This window comes from Chrysemys picta, chromosome 19, assembly GCF_011386835.1.
Source record: "Chrysemys picta bellii isolate R12L10 chromosome 19, ASM1138683v2, whole genome shotgun sequence".
NCBI classification, from domain to species: domain Eukaryota; kingdom Metazoa; phylum Chordata; order Testudines; family Emydidae; genus Chrysemys; species Chrysemys picta.
Window position 1 is genome coordinate 17,298,577 of NC_088809.1, and position 23,456 is coordinate 17,322,032.

At 45.8% G+C, this 23,456-nt stretch overlaps 1 protein-coding gene across 2 annotated transcripts in view; it reads left to right on the plus strand.

The window, feature by feature from the left end:
- Positions 1-9,096: 9,096 nt before the first annotated feature.
- P2RX1 (purinergic receptor P2X 1) overlaps positions 9,097-23,456 on the plus strand; it is a 32,625-nt gene continuing 18,265 nt past the window's right edge. The window contains exons 1-4 of one of the 2 annotated variants that reach the window (XM_005284389.5): positions 9,097-9,550; positions 17,672-17,819; positions 18,614-18,685; positions 21,840-21,909. In XM_005284389.5, coding sequence (XP_005284446.1) covers positions 9,414-9,550; positions 17,672-17,819; positions 18,614-18,685; positions 21,840-21,909 — 427 coding nt within the window. In that variant the 5' untranslated portion in view covers positions 9,097-9,413. The remainder of the gene's footprint in view (positions 9,551-17,671; positions 17,820-18,613; positions 18,686-21,839; positions 21,910-23,456) is intronic. The other variant, XM_042857760.2, reaches the window with a different exon arrangement.

The window sequence follows — 23,456 nt, forward strand, 5'->3', positions numbered from 1 at the left end:
CCCCCTATCGCTCTCACCATTGCATATCCATGACTCCAGCTCCAGCTGGGATCAGGGTCCCATTGTGTTAGGTGCTGTACACACACAGTGAGATGTTCCTTACAATCTGAGCCTGGGATTTTCAACAGAACCAAAGGGAGATTGAACTTTAAAGGGAGTTGGGTGACAGACTTCCTTTGGTTCTATTGAAAATCCCAGCCTGACTCACAGGCCATCTTGAGGTTCCTGCCAATCCTGCATCTAACCCAGTTCCACTGCATTATCTAGACAGTCCCTTGGGTTAGACAAACACCTGTCAGGGTCAGCAACCTTTCAGAAGTGGTGTGCTGAGTCTTCATTTATTCACTGTAATTTAAGGTTTCGCGTGCCAGTCATACATTTTAACATTTTTAGACGGTCTCTCTAAGTCTATATTATATAACTAAACTACTGTTGTATGTAAAGTAAATAAGGTTTTTAAAATGTTTAAGAAGCTTCATTTAAAATTGCATTAAAATGCAGAGCCCCCTGGACCAGTGACCAGGACCCGGGCAGTGTGAGTGCCACTGAAAATCAGCTCGCGTGCCGCTTTTGGCACGTGTGCCATAGGTTGCCTATCCCTGGTCTAACCTGTTCTTCAAAACTTCCAGTCAAAATGATTCCACAACCACACTAGGCAATTTGTTCCAGTGCTTAACTACCTTGACAGTAGGAAACTTTTCCTAATAATTAAAGATTTCCCTTGCTGCAATTTAAGCCCATTATTTCTTGTCCTCTCCTCAATGGTTAAGGAGAACAATTTATCACCCTCCTTTTTATAACAACCTTTTATGTACTAGAAGACTTAGGTCCCACCTCAGTCTTCTCCTCTCCAGAGTAAACAAACCCAGTTTTTTCAATCTTTCCTTGTAGGCCATGTTTTCTAGACCTCTAATTATTTGTGTTGCTCTCATCTTGATTTTTTCCAATTTGTCACATCTTTCCCAAAGTGTGATGCTCAGAACTGGACACAATACTCCAGTTGAGGCCTTATCAGCACTGAGTTTAGTGGAACAATTACTTCTTATGTCTTGCTTTACAACACTCCTGCCAATATATCCCAGAATGATGTTCACTTTTTTTGGCAACAATATTACATTGTTGACTCATATTTAGTTTGTCATCCACTGTACCCCCACAGCCTACTCCTTCCTAAGCAATCACTTCCCATATTGTACTTGTGCAATTGATTATTCCTTCCTAAGTGGAGCACTTTGCGTTTCTCTTTATTGAATTTCATCCTATTTATTTCAGACCATTTCTCCAGTTTACCCAGATAATTTTGAATTCTAATCCTGTCCTGCAAAGCAATCCCTCCCAGCTTGGTATTGTCCACAAACTTTGTAAGTGTTCTTTCTGTGCAATTATCCAAATCATTTATGAAGATATTGAACAGATCCCCGAAGGACCCCTTTCCCTTCTATATGCCTTTCCAGCTTGATTGTGATCTATTGATAACTATATGGTTTTCCAACTAGTTGTGCACCCACCTTTCAGTAGGTTTATCTAGGCTATATTTCCTAGACAAGATAAATAGACCCTCCAGACTTAAGCACCACTGCCATTCGGTTTATTCTGAAGGTCATCTCCACAGCTTCTATTTTTAAAAATACATTGGCTATATTTTACAGATGGAAAAATAGAGAGAGCAGTTCAATTCACCTAATGAATCAGCAGGGAAGATGTTGAATAGCAACCAGGAATTAACTCTTCCTCCCCTGCTCTAGTCCCTATGCAATACTCTATGGGTTTGTCTACGGTCCAATGTAAGCCCAAGATAAGGAGAACGTGAGTTAGCAGACCCTGGGTTTGTTAACCTAGGGCTTGAGTGTCTACACTCATTTGTAACCCCAGGTTAGGAACTGTTGAACCTGGGTCTCACCCTGGGGCTCCAGCAGCTACGCTGCCTTACGTGGACCTGAGTCCAACCATCCATATTCCAGACTTCACAGTGTCCTCCCAAAATGTGGCTGCTCTAGCCCTTTGTTCGTGGTGCTGTTTGGGAAAATCTGAGTGTCCACCAAACTTGACTGTCCAGAGGACAAAGAAAGTCGGCCTGTGGGATTTTGGGATACTTTTGGTGGACTCCCAGAGCATGAGTCCAGTGACACTGCAAAGCAATAGGGCTTGAACTCTGGGTCCTGGCTTGACTCAGGCTGGACCCTGCACCCCCCATAGGGGCCTGGGACCCTGGATCTGAGCCCTGGGTTGATGCAACTTTTGTGTAGGTGGAAGGGGGGCTAGGCTTGAACCTGAGTTTGAACCCTGGACTTTCACTGCAATGTATTCAGACCCTAAGTGACAACCTGGATGCTTGCCTGTGTGATGCCCCTAATCCCTTTCATGTTCCCACACAAAACCCTTTCACCTGAGTTCAGTGGTGTGTTCAGCCTGGGCTACTTGACCCAGCTGGGGCTACAGACTAAAACCTGAGTGAAGTTTTTCCTCGGGTAACCTGCCCACTTTGCAATAAGGACACAGGCTAAACCATGAGTGCTGATAGTCCTCCATTGCCTTCCCACAACCCCCTATGTGCTCTGCAGGACAGATGAGTTCTCCCACATTTCACTGGGAAACCATCAGAGCAGCTCAGCCCGCTGCAGCACTAAGAACCATGGGATGTGCCCCCAGAAGTCCTAGCAACACGGACAGGTGAGCGCAGCACCAGCAAGGACACAGTAACCAAGGCCAGGCTTTGCAGTGGGGCTGCTCACACTGAGGCTAGGCTAGTTCAGGTCCCGTTCAGGTGAGTTAACTCAGCAGTGAAGATGTACCCTTGGATTGTCAAACTGCTACTTGGCCCTTTCATTCCTCCAGAACAATTGGTGACTAATCTTTCAAAAACAAACAAACACAACCCTGATATCACACATCCTAAGTGCAGCATCTGCCAGTACACACGGGGAAAGCTTCCGGCCATAGCTCCTCCCTTTTGTGATGACTTCAGAGTTCCTCTCCTGCCTTTGTCTATCTCAAGCTTTTAAGTAATATTGGCTCAATCCAGCAAACACTGATTATGTGCTTAGTTCTGCAGCATTGAAAGGAATGTGAATTTTGCCACTGACTTCAGTGTAAATAGGATCAGGCTTTCAGTACTTATTATCATGAGTCATTAACAGATGGTAATAACTTTTATAGCCTGACATGTGGAAGTAAGACCCATCCCGCAGTGTTTGCAGGGTCCTGCCTTTATTTGTGACTAAACAAATACAAGTTTAAATGCAAACATATCTTATTTTGCATTAACCACAAGTTAATTTTCCATAAGAGGGAGCCAACCTCTGCGTGAGAGGATTCAGTCTCTTCTGTCTTTAAAATGTAAATATACTTAGGGCTTCTGATTATCAGTGTTGTTTGCTTTAAAAATCTGTAGGTTACCATTAGAAGAAGCCAACAATATAACAATATTAAGCTGTGTGAGTTTGGAGTGTTTATTAAGGGTGTTTGGATTTTATTTTGTTTTCTTAGTGTGGTGGTAGTGCAGCATTTCTGATATCCACTCCCAGACCATCACGCTGCAGTGTGAAAGTCCACAGGACTCCTCCGTTAGGGTGACCAGACAGCAAGTGTGAAAAATCAGGATGGGGTGGGAGGTAATAGGAGCCTATATAAGAAAGAGACCCAAAAATTGGGACATCTGGTCACCCTATCCTCCGTCCTTTTGAAATCTTAGTGTGACTAAATTGGAGTGCGAGAAGTTGTGGTGATGTCGAGCATGACTGACTGGTAGACAATGACAAGTAATGTTCAGCAGCATGGGGCTCGATCCTCCTGTGGTCCGAGCCCTCTGGCTCTGATCCAGAAAAGCACTTAAGCCTGCAAATAGGCCCACTGACTTCAGATTTGAAACCTCTAGTTCACACGCTATAAAGAGTCACTACTGAAGGCTAGCCCCAGGCGGAGGTAGGGCAAAGATGATGGATGGAACCGCATGCTGCAGGAGCATTTTGTACTGGCACTCCAGGCCGGTTAAAGATAGTGTTTCGAAAGGACTCATTCCCTACCCTGTGTTACTAATACCACCTGAGTGTATTTAATCTTTACATGCTAATATGCTGATCACTGTTGCTGCTGTTTTCAACTTCATGCCTCTTTTGTTTGTATTTGGTTTCACTTTTTGGTTCTTAGGAGTACGCTACACTGGAAAATTCTGCCATTTAATATCTGTATAGTTAAAGTATAAACCTCCCTTTAGTACTGACATAAAGGTGCTGATAATGGCATAGCTTATTCCCATTCGGGAAGGGGAATAAACTATACTAGTATAAGGCACCTTTGTACCAGAATAACTGCATCCACGCTAGGACTTATACGTGCATAACTCAATCAGTCTTAAAAAAAAAAATAATAATAATCACACCCTCCCCCCCCCCACCAACAGTTATCCCGCGATGAAACGGAGTACAGACCAGGCCTTACACACAGTTTCAGCTGCATATGCTGCATCAATTAGTTTTTAAAATCCTGTTTGCACTGAAATATTAGTTTAGATATTTCATAAAATATCAGCGTTTATAAAGTCAATATATATTAAGCAAAGCCTACATTTAGGCCACGCCGAATCAGAGCTCTGGCTGGTGTAGATCAGCAGAGCCCCAGTGACTTCAGCTACGGCACCTTCTTCCAATTATGAGCTGCAAGGGATCTATGATGGTTTACAGCAGCTGAGGATCTGGCCTATGGGGTCCCTTAATTAAGTATTTTACCTGCAACGCAGCAGCTTAGCATAGTACTGGCAAACATGACTTAATTTTAAACCCCCAAACTAAGCATTTTTATACCGCCACCAGATGGTAGATGAGATGATCTCTATCATAAGCTCATGTGTTTTATGAACAGGGAACCAAAGCTTTAATTAGGGAAGTGTTGTAAATGTTGCAGTTTAGGAAGGGATACAAACTACCACAATCATCTGTGCTAAAGATCTAGGGGCAGAGTTTATTCTCCCTGCCCAAGATAAATAACACAGTGTATTATCCAGCTGTACTTGCTCTGCTGTTTTGGCACCAGGTAACTTAGCAATATACTTTCAAGGCTAGTTGGTTACTGGTAATAAAGTAATTAAGACAGTAGGGTACCTGCTTTAATGGGTGCATGGGGTTGAACGAGGATGGGGTGAGGTTGGGATTCTCTCAAGACAGTCTGGAGTAGGTTGGGACTTGACTGGGGAGCAAAGGTACGAGTGATGCACAAGCAGGTGGGTAAAGCTTCTCTGGGAAGTGAATGAGCATAAGGCCTATAGCAAGGTTGAAGATACATCCCGGGATGTGGGGGAAGAGTTTAGGCCTAAGCTTTCATAAGCTTTTTGGGTTTCCAGCGCCGCCACCTTAATGAAGCCCAATTCTGAGAGAGCAGCTGCTCAACCCTTTTTGAAGATCAGGCCCCGTTAAGTTCTCTCAAGTTTGGCGCCCAAAAATAAAACTCATGAGTCACTAGAGGAGTTCAGTCACTCAGGGCAGCCAATCCAACAGCTGCCTGAAGAAATTTTAAAATCAGAGATGAATATGGTCTCCCAAGGAAACTACTTTAGCTGAAAGATTAGCCATTCTATTGAATCCAAGTCCTGGAGAGGGTTACAAGTTCCTCTTTTACAATAGAGTTTGCTGTTAAATTTAGATGTCCTATTTTCCTTATTCCCATTTCTCTGGCAAGGGTGTGCAGCCTTCCCTAAAAGGCCTTCTTTCGTACAGTAGGTTATGATTTATTCTCTTCTCCCCCTCCCGCCCCCCCAACAGATGTCTAAGCTTATAAGGTCTGTCTGTTCTTCTCAGTGGCAATATCGGGCTTCGCTCTTAAATGGTTATCATCAGCAATTTATGTTTGCTCTTGGCTTCTCATCTGATGCTTTTCCACATCCTCTAGGGCTTAGGAGCCTGGATTACATCACGTCACTTAGAAGTAAGCAAAGCAGTGCCATCTGATTTAGATTTCTAAGCCGCATGGTATGCCCAAAAGGTTACTATGAAAGTTCATCTGTGTTTCCATGCAGTCTATTTTAAATGCACCAAGTGGCTCCTTGTAGTCTTGTGAAAGGATCTTGTTATAATCAATTGGTTCAGCTCTTTTCTTGTTTGTCAAGCCTTCAAATTATTAAGCCCGTATGTCAAAGGGTTGCCAGGCTAAAGCCAGTAGAAAGTGAAAAGTGACTAGGTGAAAATATTGCCATGTCTCAACAGGTCTGCTCCCTGCTTGTATTCAGAGCCCTAACTGCTCACAGTACAAGTATATTTTAAAAAGCATGTTTTACTCTCCTTAGCCTGGTATAGCCACAATAGCCAGAGGAAGGGGGAGTTGGAGGCTAGCCTGGTTCCTATATCATTCAACACAATTGTGAAAAACTCCTTGGTTACTGGTGATGTTGCATACATCAGGAAGAGCCCAGCTTGACTCTGAGGCCAGGCTGAATTTGCAGGGCTGGCTGTTGAGGTTGGGGGGAAAACCCTCGTCAACTAAGCACTTGTAGTGCAGAAATCTTTGAGGCAATAATTATGGAGCCTCTTGAAGCTATGTCTTCCCCCCTCCCATACATACATGTGTCATGGCAGAATCGCACCATTTGAAAAGTTGCAAGGTAACCTCGCTGGGTCTCTTGCAGTGGGATTTCTACATTGTACCTACAGCTTTCATACTAGAGAGGAGTCTGAGCCAAAACTCTACTTCCAACCCTCCCTCAGGCCCTGATCCAAGTCTCAGTCTGAGGCTAACAGGCCCTGGCCCATTTATTGGCACTCATTTTCATGCAATAAACGTCACATTGAGAAGCCTTCCCCAGCCTGCTGGAGCACCGTGGCTGTAGCTCTTTGCTCCCTTCCTCCTGAGATTCATTACATAGATCACATGGCAAGAGGGTAGACCTATCCTGTGCCACCTTGAGCAAGTCTCTTCACCCCAGACCCAGCTTGCCCACCCATAAGCGGGGAGGAGTCAATAGCATTATCTTTCTAAAGTGCATCGATACCAGTGAAACTCTCACATGGATGCAAGTTATTATTATGGGCCAGATCCTCAAGAGTGCCCCAGCTCTGCTCAGCATGAGCACAAGGGGCTTTCCACCGCCTTTCAGATCCTCAGCCCTGACCCTGGAGGGCAGCTGCAGGCCAGTTTGTCTCTCAGCATAAGATAGAGCAGCATCACAGAGATGCTGCTCTATCTTTTTCCGCCTGGAATTCTCCCCACAGTCCTAATGTGCTTCCACCAGGCAAAAAGAGCCAGAGTGAAGGCTTGGCTATGTCCCTTTTTCTCCCTGGCACAACCCCAGAATAGCACCTGTGCTAAGGGAGTCAGGACCAGGTACCATAGATCTGGCTATATCAGGTTTACTCCACCTAAGGGTTCCCAAACAGAGAGAATCCCCAGATGCCCCATTATGCGACTGGTGCAAGAATCTGGCCCTGTTAGTATCTGAGTTATCTGAGTACTAGGAAAGCTTCCTGACCCCCCCTCCCCCCGAACATTCCCTGAAGCATGAGGATGATTATCAGAATTGTTCCAAATGCTCTCAGTGAAACCTAAAATCTTTGTCTGGATTTGGGTTACATTTATAGGCTTGAAACATAGTTGAAGTTTGCGCAATGGTCCACTAAAATTTTCCCACTACTAAGCTAAACTGGGCTGATTTTATGGGATTTGAGTTGAAAACAAGTGAAATTCCAAGTTGTGCAAACTTCTGATGTGAACTATGGCAATTTTGCCTGGGTTCTGCTTTGTGATGCATCTGAACCAGAAATTCAGAGTGAAAAGTGCTGTGAATCCAGGTGGAGTGGAATCAAATCAGAAACTCATGGGGATTTCTTAAGTGTACCTTCCCTAGTTTACACAGTCTTAACTGATACTCTTGTACCTTCCAAATCCATCTCTTTAGAGACATGCCTGAGTCATACAGTTTAGCTATGGATCTAACTTCTCCCAAAGTTCAGGAGTGTTTGCATTAGGCTGGAGGAGTGAGAGGTAGGATTGCATCTATTTCTAGTAGCTAGGGTTGTTGCAAATGGCAGTCAATAACCTAGGCAAGATATTCACCTGATCCCAGGTCTGGGAACCAAGTGCGCTTATGTTTTTAATCTGTCTTTAATGGATTCCCTGCCTCTGTATTGTTGGCAAATTCCATGGTCTTTCAGTGTCTGTTTCCCCATTTACAGTATTATTATTATTATTAATTGGTTGTACTACCATAGCACTTAGGTGCTCCAATCATGGCCTAGAACTCCCACTGTGCTAGGTGCTGTACAAACACAAGACAAAAAGAGGGTCCCTGCCCATCTATAATATGAGGAAGCTACCCGCATCCCAGGTATATTGTGAGACGGTTAATTAACATTTATGAAACTCTCTAGCTATTGCTAGTCCTATTCCTGGACATAGCCAATCCCTTTATAATCTCACTGAAATGACCGTATTTGCTAGAGATAGGCCCAAACCTAAATCCCAGATCTGATCGGCCCCACACCCAAACTTTGGGGAAGTGCTAATCCAAACTTTGTGGCAAGCCCATATCTCTATGATGGCCCAAGAGAAACCCCTGGATGCAAACCCCACCAAACATTCAGATCTGAATTCCTTCCCTCAGGCTGTTGTTTTGAGTTCGTGACTCACCCTTTGACCTCCCTGTGCAATGCTAATGCCAAGAAGGAACAGAACTGTAGAGCAGAGTGAATTATTGGGCTCTGGAGGGCAAGTGAGTTACCAGAGAGCTGCACCACCTGCTGTAATCATGAAGACCAAAAAAAACCCCACCCCAAAACCCACAGGAAAAAACATTATTTCCCCGTATACAGTTGCTTGGAGGAGCAATGTACAACAGGAAAGGGTCCCATGTACTTTCAGTAACCCACAGCAATCTACAAACTGACTTAGACCATGCATATTGATTTCACAACTTCCATTTTTTGTTAACGGGCAATTTCTGTTACCCTGGGATGATTTCAGCTTTCTGAAAAATTATATATGGCAACGTGCTGATCCTGCCAGCAGGTCTGCCCCAGTCAGAGCAATCAGACTAGTAACTCTTAGCACATTACATTGCACTCCGCATTGTCCAAACGCTTTGTAAGGGTTAACCCATCCTGCCTGTGTTGTGCTGCAGTTACTGTGCTGCCGGATAGCCTGGGTTGTATGCTTCCGTTACATACTCTCATATCCCCACCCCCAGACCATCTAAGGAGACACTGAGTGCACTATGCACGCAGAGGTGAGCATATAGGCAGAGCAAGTTTCCATCCCCTCTCTGAGAAGGAACCAGATGTGCAGAGGGAAACACTGGTAGATTTTTGTGCAAACAGAAGACTTGACCTCTTGTATCGAGGAGCTCCACCCACTACAGTCAGAAGCGACAGAGCCTGTGTTTGGTTTGGGATTAGGCATTTGCATAGAAGAGCTTTAGTCCTGCTGCATCAGCCATGGGGCTCAAGCTCGGGGAGAAAGCTGCTTCCTTCTTCTTTGAATATGACACCCCCCGGATGGTGCTGGTGAGGAACAAGAAAGTGGGACTCATCTTCCGGCTGATCCAGCTTGTGGTCCTTGGTTACATCATAGGGTAAGGCTTTTCTTGCTCATTACATAGCCTTTCACTTCAATGAGAAATTCCAAACGGCAGCTCTTCTGAACTTTCCACATACTATACCTGCTGACCAGCCATTAAGCTCAACGCTAGCGTTGCCACACATTCAGTTCTTGGGTGACTTGTCTACCTGAATTTCTGTTCGGCCCCCTTCTGGATGAGAAGTAAAGCTGAGGCCCTGCCGCTTATGATCCTTAGACACCCTGAGCAGGGGCATTCGCTAGATTCTAATGTTGTGGGAAATTATATTTTGTCTCCTTACAGTCTCCCAACAGTTTCACCTGCAAACAGTATTCACGTTGCCCTGAGCTCTTTGTTGAGCAGTGTTGTACTGCACTGTTAAATAGTTGCTCTGTTAAACCCCAGAGGTGGCTGCATATCCGTGATGAGTGTAACAATCCCAGTATGTAAACGTCGTAAATCGTGGTAAGCTCACTGGAGGAAAGGCCTTCTATAAGGGCCTGATCCAAAGCCCATTAAGTCATTGGTTCAGGCCCTCAATGCCTGCTGTTGTTACTATTTTCATTATATTAAAAGAGAGGCAGACAGGGACGGCTTAGTAATTTGTGAGCCCCAAGCAGCTGAAAGAGGGAGGAGGAGTGGAGGGGAATAAGGCCATACATTTCCTCCCTCTCTGGTCCTGTTTCCTAAGAGGGAGGCAAGGCCAGCCTATGAGTTAAAGAATGAGCAGGGGATACGGTGCTTCCAAAAGAGCAAGGCGCAAATGTCTGCTTTGCTTTGTTTGTGCTTAAGGCTGGGCCTGAAGGCAGCTAGAGCTCAGCAGAAACTGTTTTAAACGGGGGAGTAAATAAAGCAAACGTGTCTAAAGCTCCCCACAAACTGAAAGGCATGTCCTGACCCTGGGTGTTTAGAGCTACAAAAGGAGCAGCAAGAGTTCATGTGCCCTGAATTGCCTGGGAAGTTTTCATCACAAGTTTGTTTCTAAAAACTGCTACTGAACTGGCCGCCCCCAAGCAGCCATCAAACTCTGTAGTGTGGCACTGGGTGTTTTTCAAAAAGGGGTCAGAATCTCTGCACCAGTGAGCCTAGCCACCTATTGAACAATCTCACCACAGAGCATGCACGTGATTCAGAGTGCACATGGGCCACCGCAGTCACTGAAATACACTAATGTAGGCAGTAAGGTCCCTGCACCAGCCTCCATCTCGGGACAGGCCAGGTAAGGAGCATGGCAGATTCAGCACATCTGTTGCAGCCTCTCCTGGTGAGGCTGCTGTGGAGCATCCAGAGGAACTGCCCTTCTAGGATGGGAGCCTTGAAGGCGGGCTGCAGTGGTGGAATGGGAGTAGAAGGTCACCTCCTGCTCCCATAGCTATTTGCACCTCTCTATGCCAGTGGGGATGGATCCGGTGAGGTGTATTCAGTGATGGAATAATATTGATTTCCCCCACGTACGCTGAAGATGGGGAAAAGACCTAAAGATGAACCTCAATCCCTCTTAAGAAATACTTGCCAGAGGGCTTCTAGCTTCCCACAGCAGAAGGCTTGTGACTTCGCACGTCTAATGGCGTGAGGTAGGACTGTGAGTGATGCTTGGCTTTGTTTATGTGGCTTTGTATATGTTTGTAGATGTGCAATTAGTAGCATTTGCAGGAGGGGCAGCGAGTGCATACCCTTTATCCCCAAATAATCATTGCTTAGAGGCAGGGCAGCAGCCTCACAACAGGGGGATGATGGTGGTGAGAATAGTAATTGCTGCCATTGGGACAGTGCAGGCCCTGGATCTCCAAATTTGCTGTCTGGAAAGTGGCTGAAAAAAACCTACTTTCTATGAAAGAACAGAAATGACATTTCACTGATTTTTTTTTTCGTCCTTCCCTGCCCCACTCTTTTCTGACCAGCCCCATCTTCAAATCTGAGCTGTAGGGCTATTACAGAATGGGATAGTTTCAGCCTCCATGTAGGGCTCAAGGGTGAACACAAACCAGAGGAGTCGGGGAGGGGAATACAGCCTGCAAAACATTGGAGAGAAACAGGCAGGAAAGCCTGTGCCATGGCTCCAAAGCCAGAATCCAGAGGCTTTTTTTTTTTTAAACCTCAGCAGGTAGGTGCAATAAAGGCACGAACCATGATATCGTTATAAAAATGGCTGCCAGGTGGGTAGAAAGGTAATTCTAACTCTCCCCCCCCCCCCCCTTTTTTTTTTTTTTTTTTTTTTTTTTTTTTAAGAAGGGTGAAACTTGTTTAACTCCAGCATCAGGCCTGGGAGAAAAGCTCCTTCTCTGTGTGGGAGACTTTTGCTTGCGGACTGTGTTGGCTATCTCTGCCATGCCAGATTACATGTACTGTAGCCTCTAATGGCCACAAGTGCTTAGCATCTCAGCTGCACTATCTGTCTGAAAGAGTTTCTTCCCCTGTTTCCCCAACTTTCTGCAGATCATAACTATATTCTCCCTTAATGAACAAGCCTGAGGAAGTTAGACTTTTTTTAATCTTTGAAAGCAAGTTTTCCAGCCCGGTTCTCTTGAAGAACAGTTTGTTGGGCGATTATTATGGCATTGGGTATCCTGCCTGCCTCTGGGAAGAAATGATATTGCAATGACACCAACTGCTGCATATTCTCAGAAATAGTGGTCATTGATTTGATAGCAAAGATAGAACCTTTGGTTTCCACTTGACCTAAAGGAGATTAGACCAAAGATTTCTAACCATCAGAGGAGTGAAGTTCTGGAACAGCCTTCCAAAGGGAGCAGTGGGGGCAAAAAAATTAACTGGCTTGAAGACTGAACTTGATAAGTTTATGGAGGGGATGGTATGATGGGACTGCCTATGGTGGCATGTAGCTGATGTGCGACTGTTAGCAGCAAATATCCCCAATGGCCAGTGACGGGATACTAGATGGGGAGGGCTCTGAGTTACTACAGAGAGTTTTTTCATAGATTCATAGATTCATAGATTATAGGACTGGAAGGGACCTCGAGAGGTCATCGAGTCCAGTCCCCTGCCAGTTCTTTCCCTGGCTGTTGGTCTTGCTGAAATGCTGAGGGTCTAACTGATTGCCATATTTGCGGTCAGGAAGGAATTTTCCCCCAGGTCAGATTGGCAGAGACTGTGGAGTTCTTGCCTTCCTCTGCAGCGTGGGGCATGAGTCACTTGCAGGTTTAAAGTAGTGTACATGGTGAATTCTCTCTAGCTTGAAGTCTTTAAGTTGAGGACTTCAGTAACTCAGCCAGAGGTTATGGTTCTGTTACAGGAGTGTGTGGGTGAGGTTCTGTGGACTGTAGTGTGCAGGAGGTCAGACTAGATGACTATGGTGGTCCCATCTGGCCTTAAAGTCCCTGAATCTATTAGTTTTCAGTAGCAACAGGGCTTGTACGTTCTCATGCTAGAAGCAAAGTTGGGGTTAGTCCACTGACAAAAACAGAGGCAACTTTATATCTCTGTAACTTCCTCTTCCTCTGTACCCTATTTTTATCTATGTGCATCCTAAAATAGTGTTATCAATGCACCCCAAGCACATGCAATCATTATTGCATGGGCCTGTGGGTTTTTCTAATCCGACAAGTTTACATGTAGAGACTTTTCCAACTATGGTGAGACTGTAATGCTATTTAATTTGTATTTTCCCTCCCGTTGTCCTACTGGGGTTTCTTTTACCAAGGAGAGGGTTCAGAAGGAAGTGAGCGTTAGCATACACCATGTGAAAAAATGATCATTTGTTTGTCTTGGTGTGTGCTGTGTACAGAATGCAGGTAGCAGATACGATGCATCCTGTTCCAGCCAGCCCCAGCAACAGTGAGGCTTAGCCAGCTAGATCTGAACCCAAATCCTCAATCTGAGCATCTCCAAATATTGAGGAAGTTGTTATAGTACGGTAGCATTAGGAGGCCCCAAGATCAGGGACCTATTGTTCTCGGTACTGTACACGCCTAGTAAGACAGTTCCTGCCCCAAGAAGCTTTCAGGAAGAACAACAACGATTAGGGGTATGGAACAGCTTCCATATGAAGAGAGATTGAAAAGTCTGGGACTGTGCAGCTTGGAAAAGAGATGACTAAAGGCAGATATGATAGAGGTCTATAAAATCATGATTGGTACGGAGAAAGTGAATAAGGATGTGTTATTTACCCCTTCACGTAGCAAGAACTAGGGCTCACCCATTGAAATTAATAAGCAGCAGGGATGCTGAGGGAAAGATGCAGACAATGCTCTATTCTCTGGTCTAGTCTGGGAACACACAGGAAAAAGTATCAGTTTCAGATCTTCAACTGTCTAATCCTATGCCAGAAACTAAAACGCAAATCTGGTTACCAGTAAGACTCTTCTTCCCACACTTCCAGTGGGTCCTAGCCATGCTAGAGAGTGATGCGCAGTTCTTCTACTACCGGGAGAATCTTGTAATATATATATTCACCAGTAAAATATGCAAGAACCACAAGTCTCAATTCCCTCTGGATTCCCAGCTGCTGCCTCTGCCAGGAAGGCTCATTTTCAAAATCAACCCCCCCCCCCCATACACACTTAGAAAAAGGTCTCTTAAATGGCCTTCCACAAGTAGTTCTACAGGCAGCAAGAACTGGGAGGCTCACTCATTTGCCTAGGATCCATCAGTTATTTGCCTAAGCTATGGTGGCAAGGTTAGGAAACCTGGGCTGGAGATTTTGGCAGAACCAAGGCATTCTTGTTGTTCCCCTTCTGTTTGGCTACAGATGGCATTAGGTTCCTAGTCCAAGTCTACAACACCATCTACTGAAGCAGTCAATGCTGGCTCTGAGCATCTACTGCCCTAGAAAAATTGCAAGACAGGCCCACAGTCACTTTCTCATCTAGCCCCCAGAAACATGCTGCAATGGGTCTAGGCAGCAGACAGGCATTAAAGCTGTTGCTGCACAGGTGATTACTAAATCTGGTAGGGCTGGCCCTGTAGAAGCGTTGCTTTCTGTGACTCAGTAGGCAGAGAGCATCATTTTAGCCCTATTGGAGAGACAACGTGGGTGAGGTAATAGCTTTTATTTATTGGACCTACTTCTGTTGGTGAGAGAAACAAGCTTGCGAGCCACACAGAGCTCTTCTTCAGGTCTGGGGAATATCCTTTGTCACTGTGGGAATGTTACCTTTCTGTTAATGAGGGGCAAGTATTGCAGACCTGCCGAATGCTCTGGGGCTATGGGTATTGCAATGTCTCTCTAGGTACCAGGGCCATCTCTTCTTTTGTCAAATGCATTTGCTTTTTATTTCAATAGGGAATGCGTTACATGTGAGAGCAATGGGAACTGCTGAAATCCCTCACCCACAGCTGCAGTACAAGCTTTCCCAGCCACGTTGCTCCCTGCAGCGTCCCGCAACGGAGGAGCCAGCTGCATGGCTAAGAGGGCAGTTCAGTCTCTGTGCTCATTAAGGCCCCGGGTGCCCTCAACTCCCAGTGAAGTCAATGGGAGTTGAAGGTGCACAACACCTTGCTGGAGGCTCTCACAGAAGCAGGCCCTTTGTTCTTGGCTTTTTTGCTAAAAACTTGGTTCTCTTCAGCCTGCTATGGCTGTAGTTTTATGATGGGAAAAAGGAAACACTGGTGATGCATATGAATTTTTGCTTCGGCATCTGTCTGCAAGGAGCTGGGCTGAGGCTGAGACCGCTGTCTTGTTGGGTGGAAGCCACCCAACAGCCTTTTAGTCAATGCTGGTGTAACATCCCTCTCCTGGGCGGGTCGTCGGCAGCAGGGATTGAACCTGGGATCTCAGTATTGAAAACCATGAGTCTCTATTTCCTGATATAGAAGATCCATGTTTGTAGCAGGCTCATCAACCTCTATATACAGCCCAGCCACCACTACAGGGGGACACAGCGCCACACTCAGTGGATGTAGGTTAAATGGATTAGGGTTGGATTTGAAGTGGCATCCTAGGGGCATTATATTTCATTTCCACTCCCCTAAACTACCATGCAGTTCTTCCCTCATCAAGAGCAATGCTCAGGGTGCCCACAAATGGAAGGGATGAAATCCATCCATTATTAACACCACACGCTAATTAGCTGAGCGCAGCCTCTGACATCACCACATGGTGAAGGCAGCACAGGACAATTACAGGCACCCGCCGCAGCTAATGACCGATGTTCACCACCACTGCCTCTATGCTCTCCTAGAAAACGCCCCCAGCAGAGCACTCACTTTGCATACCAGAGCGAATGGGATCCATGCCCACATTCTGCAGGGGATGAAAACCAGATCTCTCCTTTTTTAGTCTGACCGAGTCTTATGTGGATGACTCCACGAAGTCTTGGATTTCAACCCAAAATGGTCACCTGGCCTTGTTTACAATTTCTCACAGAGTTAATTAAAAGACAGTTTGTTCATGTAATAGGTTAATGAATGTTAAAATCTGGCCATATTGAAAGTATTAATGGCCATATAAAATGTGATGAACCATTCATAAAGTAATCTGTAAACTAATATTTAGACAACTAACTAACATAACTTACTGCCGCTATCCTCAGCTTGCCAGCTGTCACCTGAGACCATGTGTTGGCTAATTATTAACCTGAGTTACACCAGCCATACATTGCACTGTGGGACAGGGCGATGTTTAGACCATTAAATGTTGCTCTGATTTAATTTCATCGGACAGAGGGTTCCTTCACACTCTTGATCATGAGGTCAAATTCAGATTAAGAGCAGGGAAATTCAAGCAGATCCCCTCCTTCCCCCACACAGATTACATTGTGGCTAACTGCCTGCAAACTCAACCCATGCCATCAGCAAAAGCTGCCGAATTCACATAGGTAAAGAACATGCATTTTAGTTTGAAGATCGCTTTTTTTAATGGAACTATCACACGTTTTATGCCTTTGTTGAAATCTAGAGACATTGACATTAATTTAAGGGGGGGGGTCGTGTTAGCAAGTGGTTAGAAAAGAGAACTGTAAGTTACGACTTTCAGGACTGTGGGTTCTATTTCTGACTTTCCCACTGGCTGCCTTAGACTTTTCAATTCCTAATTTTATAATCTTTGAAAAGGGAGAGGAGATATTTCCCCACTTTGTGGTGGTGTAGTAAGGCTGAATGAGTTGTTTCTGTAGAGTACTTTGAGGCCTATAAATGGAAGAGATTGAAAGGCCTTCAAGATACGGATTCTGATTTAGATCTATTCCTGCAACCCTTCTTCATGCAAATATCCTCGGTGGAATCAGTAGTCTTGTTGTGTGAGCGAGACTTCCAAGATGTGCAACACGTTCATATAGCCCCTGCAAGTTTGTGAGACTTGGCTGAAAAGTCTCTCACAACAACCTTCCTTGAAGGTATTTTAGGTGTTTGTGGTTCTGGTCCATAGTCTGGCCAGGACTTGCGGGGTTGTGCAAAAAGGAATAGTAGATTTTTTTTTAACACCAAAGTTTGGTTTGGGTTAGGTTCAAATTTTGAGTCGGTTTCTCTTTCGGGGTGGTTTCTGTTTGAACTGAACCAATTCCTGTTCCCACCAGGAATTTCAAAATATATTTCAAGATATTTTGCACAGAAATAACTCAGTAATAATGCTTTTCAAATCTACCTATAGCTCCTTCCATCTACAATTTCAAGTACTTTACCAACATAGCTGAGTTATGACTCACAACACTCCTGTGAGATGGGTAAGTTTTGTTACCCTCGTTTTGTAGATGGGGAAATTGAAACCTGTAGACTCAGTTAAGTATCAAATTTTCTAGCATGGTCTCTACTTCTGAGTGCCTCAGAAAGTGTCCAACTTCAAAAGCCACATGAGTCTGATTTTCAGAGGGGCTAGCGCCATCACAGACCTAGTGTTGGGGATGTTCAGCACCTCTGGAAGTCAGACCTTTGGCTTCTGAAGTGGGAGACCCAAAGAAACCAGGCCATGCTTGAAAACATAGGCAACTCAGTTAAGCCCAAGGTCACATAAGGAGTCAGTGGCAGAATGAGGAACAGAACCAGGTCCCCAAACACAGTGCTGTTCTTCAACCACTGCACGGTGCTTCCTCCTTCTGGAATATCTGTGCTTTTCCCATTCTGCAAATGGAGCCCATTCTATGTCTACTCCGTCCTGGTGACTAGACAAAAAAACAGATACCCCACTGTATTCCTAATGAATGTGATGTTCTGTAACTCATCTGAATGACTTTGTTTGCCTAGGTGGGTTTTCCTCTATGAGAAGGGTTATCAGTCACAGGACGGCATCATCAGCTCGGTCTCGGTGAAGCTCAAAGGTTTAACTGTTACTAACATTAGCGGGATGGGCCCACACGTCTGGGATGTGGCCGACTATGTTTTCCCACCTCAGGTAAGGAGGAGGGAGGGCTTTTTTCTAATCACTGTTCTTTATTGGCACCTTGCGGAGGAGAGGGAACCAACAAATGACTCTTCAACTCTACAGCCTTCTCTGTAAATTGGCAGCATGTGCTGGGCTACCACTGGCTGAAAGGGCGTCCGTTTGGCAACACACTCAGGGCCTTATTTCTAGAGGTCCTGAGCATCTGCCACTTCCCTTACAGTCAATAGGAACTGAACGTGAAGCACCTCTGGGAAAAAAAATCAGACTATAGGTTACCGTCAGCTCATGACTAGTTACTATTTATTAGGGGCTCCTTGTCCCCTCTCCAAAGCAGGGGGTCTAAACTGCTGATGAGGCTCTGAGGGAGGCGCAGCAGCCCAAAATGATGTATCCCCAGGAAAAAGAACTTCACAGATAATCATTACTGGCCCCATTGTCCCTCGTCTCCTTATTTGGCTGGGTGATATTTTATCTCCATTTCCTCCTACTGCTCCCCCTTGTAGCATCTCTGCTATCCACAGGAGAGACTGCCTGCCTCTCACGAGCAACCATCTGGTTAAGTCTTTAAAGTAGCAGTGTTGGTAAGAGGGTTAAGGATGAGTCTGCCTAAGGGAGGAAGGATGGGCATCCTGACAACCTCTGCCAGTACGTGCTCTAGGTGGGGTTGTTTACCTCCTGGGCCATGGTCAGATGAAGGTTTTTGCATAACAGTAACACCTTCCACCCAGTAACTACCACCCCATCATGATGACTCACTTGAAAATAAGTTTCCCCCTTTGACTTGATCGCATTCCTCTTTGTAGGGGGACAGTTCATTTGTGGTGATGACGAACGTCATTATCACCCCCGGACAGAAGCAGGATATTTGCCCTGAGGTAAATAGAATTGTTTTATATTTGCAGGGATTTTCTTTTTTTTAATTTAGGTTTATTAGGGATGGGTGAAAACATTCAGGGGAGAAAAATCAGGACTCTTCCTCTCCCCCCACCCCAAATATTTGCCTAAAATTCCAGCCAATCCCCCAAATGAAAGAACTTGTAGAGGATTTACCCAAACTCAATCACACCTCAGTGTTTGAGTCCAAGTTTTGTGGAAGCTTTAGGTCAGTTCTTATTGTACCACACTATATTAATCCATCATGTATCATCATCATCCATCATTTCACAGATGGGGAAACTGAGGCACAGAAGGGGAAGAGATTTGCTCAAGGTCGCAGAACTGGAAACAGCTGCTCTCCTGACTCCCAGTCTACTGGCCCATCCACTGAACCAATGATGAGACATTGGAACTGTCTCACTTTGGCTGGTTATTTCAATAAGAAACCTGGAGTCACAAGTTTCCTCTATGCCTAGTGATAGGCAAATCAGTTCACAAAAAAATCCTCCCTAATGGATAAGAGACAGTCTCTAAACTAGAGCAGGCCAGGGTGGAATTTTTCCCTGTAGTAGCAAAGTCCCATCTTTTCGGGGGTAACACAGCTCACTATTTTCCCACCAATTTGCTAGTAGCAAGCTTCTGATCTTTAGTTTTATGGATATTAAGCTTTTTGGCAAAGAAATATGCTGTTTATAATGCAAGGGAAAGCTACAGTTAATGTGTTGGATACACTGTACTACAGTTGCCTTCCATAATAAAACATCCCTAGTACTGACACTCATTAGCAAATCTATTTTCAGCCTCCCCCATCCTCCCCACAGCAAACATGAAGCTGTTGATAACTCTTGTTACATGATTTCCTGAGAATTTGCATTTGCTCAGTGGAGACATCGCCATGAAGGACAGCTTCCCTGTATTTGGTGTCAGAAGGATTTGTCACGTCTCAGAAGTCCAAAAGGGTTGCAAGGAAACCTTGCATTGCAGTACATGGTCTTCTGCAACTACCTGCACTCAGTCACCTGCGCTCAATCTCCACAGTCTGCTGAGATTTCTAACGCCATTTAAAGGATTTGGATGCTCAAGTCCCCATTAATTTTTAAATGGAAATTTGAGCATGCAAGTCCCCTTGAACACCATTGAGAATCCAGCCAACATATATAACCAGGACCAGTACAGGGCCTTTGGGAGGGTTGGATTATCTACTACATTTGGTTAGCTGGCTGGAGTTTACCCCCTGCCTCCTTTGTACTTTACTCCTGAGGGCATTCTGTGCCAAAAAATTAAAAATTTTAAAATTGTGCAAAATTCTGCAAATTGTATTTGACAAATAAATGTGGAGGCCCCAGCATGGCATTGGGGAGCATAGGCCACTGGCTGCACAGAGGTGGGAGATCACTGTACAGCTCCCCCCGGGATCACAGACTCAGCAGTGAGGCTGCACCCAACCCTGACACAGCGCAAGGACCAGGCCTGCCCCAGAAACACCCCAGGGCCCTGCCCCTTTGTGCCAGGTGCACCAGGTGTGGGCAGGCAGGCTCAGCAAGGCAGGATCCAAATATGGAGGAGCTTAGTGTCAGGGGATCCAGGTGTGGGTTGAGAGGGTTCTATGTGGGGCAATCTGGGTGTGGGCGGCTCAGTGGGGGACCTGAGTGTGGGGGGGATCTGGATGCACAGGGGCTTGTTGGGGGGTTCTGGGTGCAACGGTAATGGGACTCTGCAGGGGGGATCCAGGGGAAGGAGGTTGGGGCTCAGCACGGGAGTCTGGGTGTGGGGGGATAGAGCTCAGCAGGGGGGTCTGGGTGTGGAGGGCTTAGTTGGGGGTCCAGATGCTGAGGGAGTGGGGCTCTGGGGTGGGGATCCATGTGTAGCTGGTTGGAGCTTGGTAGGGTGGTGATCTGTGTGTGAGTGGCTCGTCGGGGTGATGCAGGGAAGTGGGGCTTGTTGGGGGAGGGGGTTCTGAGTGCAGGGGAGGGGGTGAGGCTCAGCAGGAGGGTCTGGGTATGAGGGGTCTGGGTGCACGGGGGTTGGGCGGATAGGGGAGCAGCTCCCTGTGCGGGGATCCCTCCCCCTGTGGCTGAGGAGCAATGGGTGCAGGAAGCGTGCGGGGGGTGGGGGAGTTTGCAGAGCTTCCTACAGCTGGGGGAGAAATCTGGGGGTGGGTCTAACCTGGCCCTGGATGCCTTGCAGGGGAAGAGGAAGTCCCAACCTCCCCAGCCCAGCCGGGACTAGCAGCTGAGCCTAGCACAGGGTAGAAACCACCAGCCGGGTCTTCTCCAGTCCCGCCCCCTGCCCCACAGTGATTTACCTCTCTGCCGGCTGCCCTGGGCACCCAAAACATACTGCTGGGGAAGGTTACACGACCACTCTTGTGGCTTCCCTTTGCTTCCCCATCAGAAAGTCATTTTTTCTGCGGGGAAGCAAAGAAATCTGTGGGGGACATAAATTCTGCACATGCGCAGTGATACAGAATTCCCCCAGGAGTAGTACTTGTATTCACAAGATGCTATCTCTAGTGAGGCAGGGGATGGGACTGCAGTATCTTCTTCGGCCCAACAGTGAAGACAATCAGATTCCCTAAGGATTTTCCACTCTTATATTCTGGGAATCGCCACCTAGAAAATCTGCCTCTCGTAGGGCACAATTCTCAATCCAGTTTAGGGCTTCTCTTCACCGCAGAGTTGCCTTGCGTTATAAATCCAGTGTTGCCCCAATTCATGTCCTGTCCACACACAAAGCCCCTTGAGTGTGGTGGTGCTTTTAACTTGAGTTGGCTGGCCCAGCCGGTAGTACAGGGTACAGCTCAAATGAGCACAATTTGCCAGCTGCTAATCCAATCACTCAATGCGGCTCCAGTGTTATTTTGCAATGTAGCTGCTCTCACTAGAGCTAGGCTAGTTTGAGCAGTGATAACTCGAGTTACTCTGCATTAAAGCCACAGCTTGAGGGCTTGTCTATGAGGAACATTATGTGCAGCAAGCTATATGCTGTAGATTTGCACCCTGGCTTGCTGTGCAGAAATATCCCATGTAGACAAGCCCTTAGTCTAAAGACAACTGAAATTGAAGAGGGCTTTCCCATGCACAGTACAGAGAGGGATTGCTAGACACCTGACTCCCAGCCACTGAGAGATGTCTGCTTTCTTTCTCATCACAGCTGCCAGATGCAGGACGATGCAATAATGACAGTGATTGTATCCAAGGGAAGTACAGTCGCCAGGGGCAAGGTAAGAAGGAAGGCATTAAGACTGTGAGCTCTTCAGGGCAGGGACTTTGTCTTTCATTGTCTCTGAAGCCCCTAATGTGCTTTTGGTGCTATATGAATAACAGGCTGCCTGCAATTCTTAGTCTAGACGGTACAACGAGAGGCATATTGGAAATGCAGAGATTGGATTAGACAGGTTGTTTTGTTACTTTCTCACAGTACAAGGAAGGTGGCAGTATTTCAGCCTATCAGGTGACCTTTTCCAAATGGTTGAACCCATTTGGAAAAGGTCAGATACATGTGAACCATGAAAAGATTCTCTCTTGTTCCCACTCTTTGGAAAAAGGGTCAACCACTCCCACGATTACATCCACACCTGCCTGTGCACTCCACAGCAGTGCCTCCTTGGCAGCAGAAACTCAGGTTTAATGCCAGCGTTGCTAACTTCCTTCTCAGGGGGTTTTCTTCCAATCTTAAGGACACGAAGATAATTTCATGAAGCAGGTTGGTAGGAAAATGGCTAACTAAGGTAGAAACAGGATTGTAATGGGGCATGCTGGTCATTCTATCTCCTAATATATATCCCTCCAAGAGCTCTTGGACACTATTTAATTATATACTTTAATTTCCAAGGGGTTTTTTAAGCAGCTGCACCTAAAAGGCAATAAACATGGAGAAGCTGACAAGGGAATCTGAGTGACCCTAGTAAGGTCTCTCCAGACAACTCCCATATTCCGTGCCTGAATGATCAGAATCTACCAGAGAGTGGTGATTAACTGGTTACTTTTTGGGGTCACTGTTCCATAGTTGCAGTCTGTGCATTTTTAAGTTACTTAGGCAAACCTGGAAACTTGTGGGGGAGAAATCCAGGGGTGACGATGTGGGGACACTGTCTGTACAACATCTGAATTCTGGCTGATACAGCAATTTTCATAGTGACAACTTCAAAGTATCATTGAATACCTCTATGTGTACGTGGACCCCATCCTTGCTGACAAGGGTTATCTCCCTCCCAGGGATGATGGGGGTCATTATAACACAACCACTGACCATTCAGATGGAAGCACCTTGGACAATATGTTAACTGGCTCTTCTGGGCTTGAGCTTTCTCCTACTCCTCTGCAGAAGGGGAGGGAGAGCAGAAAATCCCCAAAGGCAGGACAAAAAAACCCCAGGTGTTCATGCTAGTCTTTAACAACCACAGAGGTTGAGTGAATACAGGAAAGATATGTTGAGATAGCCAGAGAAAGCCACACAGGAAGTTTTAGACAGGAAAGGGGGAGGAGACGGGCATCCCCTCATGGGGGAGGGGAGTAGCGGTGGTGGTTTAGCTGCAGGATTAACCAACATCAGAAAACAGAAAGCTGACATGGCAGAGAGGTGAAGACAAACAATGCACAGCAGGAGAGAGACCTGGATACCCCCAGAGTATTCTCATCCCAACCCAAAGAATACTCTGGAGTGATGAGGAAACTGAGGCAGGGAAATGCCTGTAGGTTTTATTGTTTTTGTATAGATCTGGGTATTTCTCATGCTATTAAATGTAAAGCACAATAGTGTGTTATAAAC